Source organism: Hyperolius riggenbachi, chromosome 9, assembly GCF_040937935.1.
Source record: "Hyperolius riggenbachi isolate aHypRig1 chromosome 9, aHypRig1.pri, whole genome shotgun sequence".
Lineage (NCBI taxonomy): Eukaryota > Metazoa > Chordata > Amphibia > Anura > Hyperoliidae > Hyperolius > Hyperolius riggenbachi.
The window spans coordinates 14,156,084-14,169,613 of record NC_090654.1 but is presented as its reverse complement, the minus strand read 5'-3'; the positions used below and the strand labels follow the sequence as shown (position 1 = coordinate 14,169,613).

At 44.9% G+C, this 13,530-nt stretch overlaps 1 protein-coding gene across 1 annotated transcript in view; it reads left to right on the top strand.

Moving 5' to 3' along the window:
* Positions 1 to 13,530, top strand: part of LOC137531936 (man(5)GlcNAc(2)-PP-dolichol translocation protein RFT1-like) — a 106,743-nt gene that overhangs the window by 76,736 nt on the left and 16,477 nt on the right. The window contains exons 7-8 of the mRNA XM_068251973.1: positions 8,013 to 8,091; positions 11,511 to 11,561. Of these exons, the coding sequence (XP_068108074.1) occupies positions 8,013 to 8,091; positions 11,511 to 11,561 (130 nt within the window). The remainder of the gene's footprint in view (positions 1 to 8,012; positions 8,092 to 11,510; positions 11,562 to 13,530) is intronic.

Below are 13,530 nucleotides of genomic sequence, written 5' to 3'. Positions count from 1 at the left end.
ACCCAATGCCCCCCTTTTTATACAACCGGGGGGACCGCAGGGTCCCAGGCTCTCTCACTGCCTAGGAACCACAGCGGCACCCCGGAGGGGGAGGCTGGGTGGCGCAGCCGCCCCCCCTCAAGTGTGGCCAGCGCCAGGGAGAGCCGTCCGCACCTACCTCCCAATATTAAAAACAGGCACTTACCTTAACGTCCATTGCGTTCTGCTACATGCGCATTAATTTTCTCATGGAAAGCATTTTTTGCAGTTTGTATCCTTTGGAGGCAGGTGGTGGATGGCTTGCTCCGGCGGTGTGAGCCCTGGAGTGAGTTGTCTGCGCCTGTCCTCCCCCCCCCCCCCCCCCGAGTGTTGTATGTGAGCCAGCCCTGAGCTCTAAAGCTCGGGGAGACCCATGCTTCACTCCTTTCTCATGTGGTGCCCCCAAGTTAATGCGCATGTAGCAGAACGCAATGGACGTTAAGGTAAGTGCCTGTTTCTAATATTGGGAGGTGGGTGCATACGGCTCTCCCGGCGCTGGCCACGCTTGGGGGGGGGGGGGGGGTCGCCTGCACCACCTAGCCTCCCCCTCCGGGGTGCCGCTGTGGTTCCCAGGCAGTGAGAGAGCCTGGGACCCGCGGTCCCCCCGGTTGTATAAAAAGGGGGCATTGGGAATCCTCCCTGTGGCGCTCCTGGATAGTGCTAATGTAGCATGTAGCAGTTTCGCATCGAAAATCCCATTTTCATTTTTGGCGAATTTTCACGAAAATCTTCAGAAATATTTGCGTTTTCGACCAGCATCGAAAATTCATTGTATGCGGATGCTTATGCCCTTATGCGGAAAAATGTCCACAATAATCCGCATGGAAATTCAGTCTATGCGGACGTTTATACGGAAAAATGTCCGCAATATTGCGCAAGTAACTTCTCTGAATGCGGACGATAATGCCCTTATGCGGAAAATGACAGCAATAATACGCAAGTAACGTGAAAATGACTGGCATTAGGCGAAAATTAACGCGAAAAAATTAGATGGAAAATTTGGCAAAAAATTGTCGAAACAAATTTTTGCATTTTCGCTCATCACTGGCATGTAGCAGGGCGACCGCTTTGCGGTATTGGTTTTTTGACCCTGCATAGTTTGGCACGCAAAAGCAAATTTGCATGAGCATTGCCTCATGAATAGCCAATTAAGCCAGATTTGCAAAGCCAGACTTGCTAGGGTAGGCCTCTTTTCCATGGACAGTTGATAGGCAGTAAAATGCCTCTCAAACTCTTACAACTGCTCACTGCTGCCCGGTAACTGCTTGCTGCTGCCCGGTAACTGCTTGCTGCTGCCCGGTAACTGCTTGCTGCTGCCCGGTAACTGCTTGCTGAGCACACAGCTCAACAGTCCGTGGAAAAGAGGCCTTAAAGGGGAACTGAAGAGAGAGGTAAATGGAGGCTGTCATGTTTATTTCCTTTTAGACAATACCAGTTGCCTGGCAGCCCTGCTGATCCTCTGCCTCTAATACTATTAGCCATAGCCCCTGAACAAGCATGCAGCAGATCAGGTGTTTCAGTGGTTCAGACTTATAAGTCTGATCTGACAAGACTAGCTGCATGCTTGTTTCTGGTTTTATTCAGATACTACTGCAGATAAATAGACCAGCAGGGCTGCCAGGCAACTGGTATTGATTAAAAGGAAATAAACATGACAGCCTCCATATACCTCTCTCTTCAGTTCCCCTTTAAACTTGGTGTTTGAGCACGCATACATTTTCTCATGCAAAGTACTTCTTCTTCTTGCTCGAAGGTTGAGGCACTTAGTCTATTATATATATAGATAATAATAATATGGTAGGACATTAGACTAGGACTGTGGTAGGATTAGAGTGTGAGCTCCTCCGAGGACTGTCAGTGACATGACTATGTACTTTGTAATGTGCTGCAAAAGATGTCAGTGCTATATAAATGCATAATAATAATATGGTAGGACATTAGACTATGACTATGGTAGGATAGGAGTGTTAGCTCCTCTGCGGACAGTCAGTGACATGACTATGTACTCTGTAATGTGCTGCAGAAGATGTCAGTGCTATATAAATACATAATAATAATATGGTAGGACATTAGACTATGATTATAGTAGGATTAGATTGTGAGCTCCTCTGAGGACAGTCAGTGACATGACTATGTATTCTGTAATGTGCTGCAGGAGATGTCAGTGCTATATAAATACATAATAATATTATGGTAGGACATTACACTGACTATGGTAGGATTAGATTGTGAGCTCCTCTGAGGACAGTCAGTGACATGGCTATGTACTCTGTAAAGTGCTGCAGAAGATGTCAGTGCTATATAAATACATGATAATATGGGAGGACATGAGACTATGACTATGGCAGGATTAGAGTGTGAGCTCCTTTGAGGACAGTCAGTGACATGACTATGTACTCTGTAATGTGCTGCAGAAGATGTCAGTGCTATATAAATACATAATAATAATATGGTAGGACATTAGACTATGACTATGGCAGGATTAGAGTGTGAGCTCCTTTGAGGACAGTCAGTGACATGACTATGTACTCTGTAATGTGCTGCAGGAGATGTCAGTGCTATATAAATACATAATAATAATGTGGTAGGACATTAGACTATGACTATGGTAGGATTAGAGTATGAGCTCCTCTGAGGACAGTCAGTGACATGACTATGTACTCTGTAATGTGCTGCAGGAGATGTCAGTGCTATATAAATACATAATAATAATATGGTAGGGACATTAGACTATGACTATGGTAGGATTAGATTGTGAGCTCCTCTGAGGACAGTCAGTGACATGACTATGTACTCTGTAATGTGCTGCAGGAGATGTCAGTGCTATATAAATACATAATAATAATATGGTAGGACATTAGACTATGACTATGGTAAGATTAGAGTGTGAGCTCCTCTGAGGACAGTCAGTGACATGACTATGTACTCTGTAATGTGCTGCAGAAGATGTCAGTGCTATATAAATACATAATAATAATGTGGTAGGACATTAGACTATGACTATGGTAGGATTAGATTGTGAGATCCGCTCAGGGCAGTCAGTGACATGACTATGTACTCTGTAATGTGCTGCAGAAGATGTCAGTGCTATATAAATACATAATAATAATATGGTAGGACATTAGACTGTGACTATGGTAGGATTAGATTGTGAGCTTCCTCTGAGGATAGTCAGTGACATGACTATGTACTCTGTAATGTGCTGCAGAAGATGTCAGTGCTATATAAATACATAATAATAATATGGTAGGACATTAGACTATGACTATGGTAAGATTAGAGTGTGAGCTCCTCTGAGGACAGTCAGTGACATGACTATGTACTCTGTAATGTGCTGCAGAAGATGTCAGTGCTATATAAATACATAATAATAATATGGTAGGACATTAGACTGTGACTATGGTAGGATTAGATTGTGAGCTTCCTCTGAGGATAGTCAGTGACATGACTATGTACTCTGTAATGTGCTGCAGAAGATGTCAGTGCTATATAAATACATAATAATAATATGGTAGGACATTAGACTATGACTATGGTAAGATTAGAGTGTGAGCTCCTCTGAGGACAGTCAGTGACATGACTATGTACTCTGTAATGTGTTGCAGGAGATGTCAGTGCTATATAAATACATAATAATAATATAGTAGGACATTAGACTATGACTATGGTAAGATTAGAGTGTGAGCTCCTCTGAGGACAGCCAGTGACATGACTATGTACTCTGTACAGTGCTGCAGAAGTTGTCAGTGCTATATAAATACATAATAATAATATGGTAGGACATTAGACAATGACTATGGTAGGATTAGAGTGTGAGCTCCTCTGAGGACAGTCAGTGACATGACTATGTACTCTGTAATGTGCTGCAGAAGATGTCAGTGCTATATAAATACATAATAATAATATGGTAGGACATTAGGCTATGACTATGGTAGGATTAGAGTGTGAGCTCCTCTGAGGACTGTCAGTGACATGACTATGTACTCTGTAATGTGCTGCAGAAGATGTCAGTGCTATATAAATACATAATAATAATATGGTAGGACATTAGGCTATGACTATGGTAGGATTAGAGTGTGAGCTCCTCTGAGGACAGTCAGTGACATGACTATGTACTCTGTAATGTGCTGCAGAAGATGTCAGTGCTATATAATACATAATAATAATATGGTAGGACATTAGACTATGACTATGGTAGGATTAGAGTGTGAGCTCCTGTGAGGACAGTCAGTGACATGACTATGTACTCTGTAATGTGCTGCAGGAGATGTCAGTGCTATATAAATACATAATAATAATATGGTAGGACATTAGGCTATGGCTATGGTAGGATTAGATTGTGAGCTCCTCTGAGGACAGTCAGTGACATGACAATGTACTCTGTAATGTGCTGCAGAAGATGTCAGTGCTATATAAATACATAATAATAATATGGTAGGACATTAGACTATGACTATGGTGGGATTAGATTGTGAGCTCCTCTGAGGACAGTCAGTGACATGACTATGTACTCTGTAAAGTGCTGCAGAAGATGTCAGTGCTATATAAATACATAATAATAATATGGTAGGACATTAGACTATGACTATGGTAGGATTAGAGTGTGAGCTCCTCTGAGGACAGTCAGTGACATGACTATGTACTCTGTAATGTGCTGCAGAAGATGTCAGTGCTATATAAATACATAATAATAATATGGTAGGACATTAGACTATGACTATGGTAGGATTAGAGTGTGAGCTCCTCTGAGGACAGTCAGTGACATGACTCTGTACTCTGTAATGTGCTGCAGGAGATGTCAGTGCTATATAAATACATAATAATAATATGGTAGGACATTAGACTATGACTATGGTAGGATTAGAGTGTGAGCTCCTCTGAGGACAGTCAGTGACATGACTCTGTACTCTGTAATGTGCTGCAGGAGATGTCAGTGCTATATAAATACATAATAATAATATGGTAGGACATTAGATTATGACCATGGTAGGAATTAGAGTGTGAGATCCGCTGAGGACAGTCAGTGACATGACTATGTACTCTGTAAAGTGCTTATAAGGATCCCTCCTGTAGCATGTCCTGTCGGTTGCAGTTGAGCTGAAATCGAGCAGTTTTGATTTCTCTGCCTGCATTTGGTTGCTTGGTATTGATCGCATTCGCAATGAGTCTCATTGCCATCTGCAATCACTCTGCAATTCAGAGCAGCTCAGGATGTTGTCATGGACCCACCTAGGGCTTGCTGTAGTTGAACTGCAGTCAGACAGCTGTGGATTTCTTACATGCATGTGGTTGCATAATCTGGCATGCATTTGTAATGAGAGTCCTTTCCATTCACAGGCAGCTTGCAGCCTTCAATCAGCCTAATGTTGCCCATATGTGGTACAATAAAAACATTCGATTTTTACATTTATTCGACCAAAAGGATCGAATCGAATAAGAGTTGAAAATAATCTTTTATTCGATCAAGAAAAGCAAACGATTATCCCTTTTTAAAAACAAATAAAAATCTGATCGGACATGTTGGAAAAATCTTTATATTCGATCTAACAGAATAATCGAACAAAATAATCTAATTGAAACAAATGGTACCGTGTATGGGCACCTTAACACAGGATTGTGTGATTACCATTCAGCTGTGTGGGAATTTGTATGTCTGTTCCCATTGGCTGATCCCCATAGAAAAGCCATGCTTCTCCTCTCACACCACGCCCATCATAGCGTTCAGCTTTGCCTTAGTTGACTGCAGCGTTCCTTGTGTAAAGGTTGAATATTGTATTGCATTACCTTGCTTTGCCTGCCTGGACGTACACTGCACCTGCGGGGGTACAGTGAAGTCTTTTCCTAACCTTAGAGATAGAACAGAGGCACCAGTACAGTAAAATTGCATAAAAGTTTTAAAATAGCTTGGAGGAAGTGGTGGACTTACCTCCGCAAAGCAGACACGAAAGACTGTCTGATTTTATGCAAACACATTTATTAAAGGTACCCCAAAGGATGCAACGCGTTTCGCAGGCACAGCCCGCTTCATCAGGCAATTAAATGGGGACAACAGCTGTGGACAAGAGACAACACATAATGCTATAACGAATTCTGCATATACATTGTTTTATAAAAAATTTATGTAATTTAATATGTACTGTAAATCTAATAATTGATTCAAATAAAATAAAAACCGTGGAAATAAATACATATAATATATGGCAAGGTCAAAATCGATTGTAATGAGGTTATTAAAAATAGAAGTTGATAAACCTGCTGGATAATAAAGTGCATAGTGCGTATTCATAGTAAAACGCTAGTTATAGGGGAATATCAGGGGTCGAGTCCTGCGTGGACGTGGGTAGGCGGCGTCCACCTGCTTTTTTCAGAGAGTGGACGCCGTCCACCCTGGCTTGTGTGGTGGGGAGCAGCGCAGAGAAGGAGAGCTATGGGGACAGCGGGGAAGGGTGGACGTTTCCCCTCCCCTTCCCTCACCTTTGTGCTCCCCTTCCTGCCTCTCCCCTCCGTTTTTTTCACATGTCGGGCCGGCGTCTAAAGTGGGCTTACCGCCTTCTTCCAGCCGCAAGGGACGCTCTGCTCTGTTTGCGGCTAGAAGACCAGACTAGCCGCACACAGAGCGGAGCGTCCCTTGCGACTGGAACGCGGTAAGTCTCCGCCCACTTTAGCCGCCGGCCCGAAATTTGAAAACACCGGAGGGGAGAGGCAGGAAGGGGAGCACGAAGGTGAGGGAAGGGGGGGAGACGTCCGCCCTTCCCCGCTGTCCCCATAGCTCGCCTTCTCTGCGCTGCTCCCCTCCTGCTGGGGGCACACCTGGCTAAGAAAAGTGATATGGCTTACCAGAATTCCGGCAGTAACACATGTATCGCCTCAGTACTGGTATATGGGCGTTGTCTGTTATTAGCAGTTCTACAGATAGTGTAGGCTAGATGTGACTTGTGAAGGGCTCCTCCCCCCTCACTCAGAGCTTGCTGACAGCAGGTGTGTTGGTTACCTCAGCAACAGCAATTCCCCTCACACACTGCACTGCCTGAGAGACCTTTCTAGCTCCTCCTATTCCTTACAGTTTAAGAAGGAATCTGCACTAGCTAGTGATTTCTGAGACAGTTCTGGATGCTTGAGACAGTTCTGCATGGATTTCTAAAAACCTACTAATATTTTGTCTCAGACACTCTTGATAAATCTGGCCCACAGTACCTCACGGTCAATGTACATCATGTGCATAAGGAATAAAAACATAATCCTCCTCCGTCCAACTCACAACAGACTATCAGCATCTGTACAGCATGGAGAGGTGGCAGCGCTTTCCAAGACAGGCTGTATCTGAATGACTACCAGCATAGAGGCACAGAGGCCAATTATAAGCGGGATACACAACTTGCATTCAAAACAGATGCACCAAATTAACATAAGGGAGGATGTTGGCTTCCAAAAACAGTTTGCATGCAGAGTGTTCCATACTAGACCCATCAACCTCAATGAGGTATACCTCATAACCTCTAATTACCAAACCAATATAGTGTGAACCTGGGAGTAGCTGGCCATAAAATGGTTTACACATTTTTTTTGCTAGACAACAGGGGAGCATTGGCAGCACTGCTATACCAGGCCGCATCTGAAATGGTTACCAACAGAGGCGTGCAACAGAGGAGCACTGTCATTTCTTCCCTGTACACTATCGGGATTTGTTCCTTAACTCACACTGGATGTGATCACTCAGCTACCGGACGGCACTTGATGATAGCATATAGCCTGGTGTTGCCATAGATCGCATGCAGGACTGCCACTGTACACCGGACCCTCCACGCCACGGCCAGCGAGGCATGTGACACAGTAACGTTAAACACAGCTGGTGCAAGCTCCACCCACCTACGTGTTTCACAGCTAATCAACTGCTTCATCAGGGTGTTTTAAAATTCTATACTGGCAGGGGAGGACGGGAACCTGATTAAATAATGATGATTGTTTTCATTTGCGGTTTTGTGTTTTTTCTACAGGACTTCGTAGACTGGAAACAGGCCTGGCTAGCCTGGAGTTTCTTCAAACAGTCGTTTCTAAAGCAGATCCTGACAGAAGGTGAGTTACATAAACAGGACTTCATTCATTGATCGCATTATACCCCTTCCTGGGCGCCCCATTCTCCCATCCAGGCGCATGCATGCTGCTTCTTTTCCCGCAGTTTACCCGCTTTTCCATGGCAACTGATGAAAGGTCCACTCTGTATATTCTCCATGTGTGTACTGGTGGCGTCACCTGATGAAGGGGTGGAGACACTGAAACGCGTTGTGCCTCCACCAGTGCATGGACACCTGACGGGCCAGCTGCCTGAGTCCTTTTCCCCTGGACTTGAGGTAGCCATACACTGGTTGATTTGCCATCAGATTCGACCAACAGATAGATCCCTCTCTGATCGAATCTGATCAGAGAGGGATCGTATGGCTACCTTTACTGCAAACAGATTGTGAACCGATTTCAGCCTGAAACCGTTCACAATCTGTTGTGGTGGTGGTGCTGCTGCCGCCGCTCCCCCCGCAGCCGCCGCCGCATACATTACCTGCTCCGCTGGCACGATTGCCCCTGGTCACCGCTGCTCTGTCTCCGCTCTGGTCTCCAGGTCCGGCATGCTTTACTTCTTCCTGCCCGGCAGGAAGTTTAAACAGTAGTGCGCCCTCTACTGTTTAAACTTCCTGCCAGGCTAGAAGAAGTGAAGCATGCCGGACCCGGAGACCAGACCAGCGCGGAGACGGAGCAGCGGTGACCGGGGGCAATCGTGCCAGCGGAGCAGGTAATGTATGCGGACTATTGCGTCGGTCGTCGGGTACTCGAACGCCGCTAGCGACGCGCTCCCTACCCGCGCGCGATCGACGGTAATTTTCCGCACGGAGCGACCGACGGGATCGGACGAAATGTAGCGAAATTCGGCGTGTTGCGGGAACGATGTGACAGCAGAATCTGCTGTCGATCTGGCGGGAATCGGCCTAGTGTATGGCCAGCTTTAGACTGCTGTAGGCCACGGCAGTTTATCAGGTGACACCTCTGAGGTCAAATCGAGAGGGCTATCTCCCAAATACTACAGGCTCCCTGTGTTTTATCGCACAGTAAGTGCATTTATTGTGCATTTTTATTGCATAAAGCTGTTTTACACCATGGAGCGCTCCTCCCCTCCCATCCCCCATTCCCCCACGACTTCTAAAACTACTTTAAGCACACCATGATTCTTTACATGGAACTGAGCATCAGAGATATACGTATATATTTTTAGATGAAGCTCCCCATAAGGAAGGTTTGTAATGGTGTGTACCTTTGGGGGGGCGGGGGTTGGGGTGAGCCTCATTACTTACTTACAGTGTGCTGCTCCTCTGGTCCCCGACCTGTAGGACCAACCAGCTCTGAACCGCATTCTGTAGTTCCCAGCAGCATGTCTCTTGCGCATGCGCCGCAATGCATGCCAGGGGATGTTCTCGCATTCACAGACTACATCTCCCAGCATGCATTGCGACGCACGCAGGGGGGAGAGAGAGAGAGAAGTGCAATACGAAAAGTGGATCGCCATGAACCACCTATTGACTTAAAGCAAACCTGAAGCAGAAATAAAATTGAGATATTGAATTGTATGTGTAGTACAGCTAAGAAATAGAACATTAGTAGCAAAGAAAAGACTCTCATATTGTTTTCCAGTACAGGAAGAGTTAAGAAACTTTAGTTGTTATCTATGCAAAAGAGCTTCTCTGAGCTATTACTCACTGGGTGGAATACAGTCCTGTTTTCTGAAGCACTGAAACAGCCAAGAAACCATGAGAGACAGCTTGAGATCAGGTTTTACTGCAGGAGAGTTCAAAAGGTCATTATTTCTGCTTTGTTTTATAACTTAAAAGACAGAGTGTGGTTGTAAAACTGCGACTTTGACAGAATGATGCAATGTTAAAAAAAATCCATGTAACTGAATATAAAAATACTAGTAGACCTAAGCCCGTTTCAAAAACTGGCTCTAGGTCTGTGTTGAATCCCCTCCCTTCCCCTTCCTTTCCTCTCACTCTCCCCGTGACCGCCGCAGTCACTGCGCATGCGCGCGCCCACCCGCTGCGTGCAGCTGCCCGCCCGTCCTCCCTCAGCTCTCCTCAGTCTCTGCGTCCCTCCCTGCACATGTGCAGTAGCGCAAAGCACGGGACACACACACACACAAACAGGAAGTGCAGGGATGGGACACAGAGACAGGTTTTATTATAGAGGATGAGACGTTTTGCTTTGCTACTAATGTTTTATTCATTATCCGTACTATATATACAATTCATCATCTCATACCTATTTTTTTTTCTTCAGGTCTGCTTTAAAGTGGAACTGAAATAACCTAAAAAAATTTCACTTAGCTGTGGCTTCTGCCAGCCCCCTGCAGCCGTCGTCGGAACGATCCTCCGTTATCCGCCACGGCTCACTTTCACTTCACACAGTGGGTGTCACTTTGCCTGGGCGGCCCTGGCTGTACGGGTCCTCGTTCATGCTCACACCGCCGGGAGCATACTGCGCAGGTGTAGTAGAGATTTTCTTGTACTGCGTCTGCGCAGGGCACTCCTGGCTACTGGAACGTGTACTAGGATACGCGTGGCCAGGGGGCGGTGGACGTCAGCTTAGAAGTCGGCTTCCACTGCATAAAGAAAGGTGATCCGCAGCGGGGGAACGGAGGATCAGTCCAGGATGTCCCGGGCACAGGATGGCTGCAGGGGGCTGGCAGAAGCCCCAGGTAAGTGAAACTCTTAATTTTTATAGGTTATTTCAGTTATGCTTTAAGTTGTGTGTTTATCAGTTCACATTTCCTGATGCATTAAAATGCGTGCAAACTTGGGCAAGTGTGAACTCTGCATAAGTCTATGAATGGAAACTTTTACCAAGGAATTGCAGGCATAAAACACTTTCCTGCCAGTAATCAAAAAGTTAAAGGACATCCAAGGTGAAAATAAACTAATGAGGTAAACAATTGTATCTGTCCTCCTTCTTCTAAAAATGAATTTTCTGGCTATCCCACAGTTTTATTTTATATTTAAATCTACTTTTTAAGCTTTTACTGTTTCATGACCTCTTCTCAATGACACATTCATTGAAGTACGCCAGAGCTAAAAGCTGTGAACTATTGACCCTTTTTATCTCTTTCCTGCTCTCAGAAGCCATTTACTGGCAGGAAAGTGTTTTATGCCTGCAATTCCTTACCACTGAGGGTTATGCTATAGTCCGACCCAGACAGAAGCTGTCTCTTACATACCTGATATTTAACTCTTTCAGGCAGAGAAAGAAAAAAAGGAACACAGCATAGTTATTTGTGTGCTCGGCACTGTACATACCCATGTCTATCTCATCATGTCACATGTCACTTCGGGTGTTCATTAAGCTGAGCCCCATGCCAAAAATCTTTGCTTCCTGTTGTGAATGGTTTCGCCTGCAGGATGCTGGTAACTTCAGCCCTCGGGGTCCCTCCTTACTTTCTGCCCTCTTTATCCACACAGGGGAGCGCTATGTGATGACGTTTCTCAGTGTCCTGTCTTTTGGAGATCAGGGTAAGAGAACACTATTGTCGCTGATGTATTGATTGCATCTGTGTGTTTAACCTGCTTCCTTTTATCGGTTTTCTCAATGTATTTTTACCTGATCTGTTTGGTAGCTTTAAGATGTACCTGAACTAGGGATGCCTCTTATTAAAGGGAACCCGAGGTGAGAGAGCTATGGAGGCTGACCTATTTCTTACCTTTTAAGCAATACCAGTTGCCTGGCTATCCTGCTGATCCTCTGCCTCTAATACTTTTAGCCACAGCCCTTGAACAAGCATGCTGCAGATCAGGTGTTTCTGACATTATTGTCAGATCCTAACAAGATTAGCTGCATGCTGGTTTCTGGTGTTATTCAGACACTACTGCAGCCAAATAGATCAGCAGGGCTGCCGGGCAACTGGTATTGTTTAACAGGAAACAAATATGGCAGATTCCATATAATTCTCATTCAGGTTTTATTTACATAAAAGCCATTATTTGTATGTTCTCCTCTGAAGCATATTTTTAGTTTTCTTTACATCGTCACAGTAAAGTCCCAATGCTTACGCTGGGTGATATCTGAGGAATAGGACTTCTGAGGTATGTAGTTATCCTAGCCAAGAGCAAGCTCTACAAAAACCTTAAAGAAAACCTGTAATGAAAAAACCCCTCTGGGAGATACTTACCTCTGGATAATAATGAGGCTTCCCTGTCCTCCGGTGTCCTGGCAATCCAGCGATGCAGCCCCTCAAACAGCGGCGAGGTAAATATTTACCTACTGTGATCCTGCGCACAAGCTCGATTGTATCCACTCTACTGCACAGGCGAGAGTCTCTTCCCCTCCTGAGGTAAGTATCCCCCAGAAGGTTTTGTTTTGTTACAGGCTCTCTTTAAAGAGAAACTCCAACCAAGAATTGAACTTAATCCCAATCAGTAGCTGATACCCCCTTTTACATGAGAAATCTATTCCTTTTCACAAACAGACCATCTGGGGGCGCTGTATGGCTGATATTGTGGTGAAACCCCTCCCACAAGAAACCCCTCCCACAAGAAACCTCTCCCACAAGAAACTCTGAGGACCGTGGTACTTCTGGCAGTTTCCTGTCTGGGAACCTTGTTGCATTGTGGGAATTAGCTGTTTACAGCTGTTTCCAACTGCCAAAACAGCAAGCAGCAGCTACATCACCTGCCAGCAGTAAAAATGTCACCATGTAATAAATGTCAGAATGTAAATCAGGGAGAAGAAAGATTTTACAATGGGCAAACACTGACTAAATCATTTATACATAATTATTGTAAAAATGAAGCACATTTTTATTACATTATTTTCACTGGAGTTCGTCTCTTAAATATATATTTCTCATGTAAAAGGGGGTATCAGCTACTGATTGGGATAAAGTTCAACTCTTGGTTGGAGTTTCTCTTTAAGGCTAGAAAAAAAAGAGTGTTACTCACCTGGCGCTTCTACCAGCCCCCTGCAGCTGTCCGGTGCCCTTGCAGCCTCGCTCGGATCTTCCTGTCCCCACCGGCAGCTGCTTTCGTTTTCGGCGACAGGCCTGGCAACGCGTTCCTGGCCGCAATAGTAGTATAGAGGGCGCTAGACCCCAGGTGAGTAAAACTCTTTTAAGGAGGAACTTTATGGAGATATAGTAGTAGGTGAAAAACTAATCAAGACATTACGTACAGGGCCCCCTGATGATCTTTTCTAGCAAAGGTAAATTTATCACGGGAAAGGGGGTATCAGCTACTGATTGGGATGAAGTGCAATCCTGGGTTACAGGTCCTCTTAGTTTGTACACATGATGTCCCACTAATCAAAAAACCCTCTCTTGATCCAACTTCTCTATCCAACTACCGTCCTGTCTCGCTCCTCCCCTTTGCTTCTAAACTACTGGAACGTCACATCCATTCAGAATTGTCTGCCTTTCTCTCTACCAACTCCTTACTTGACCCCTTTCAATCTGGATTCCGCACACACCATTCCACTGAAACTGTCCTC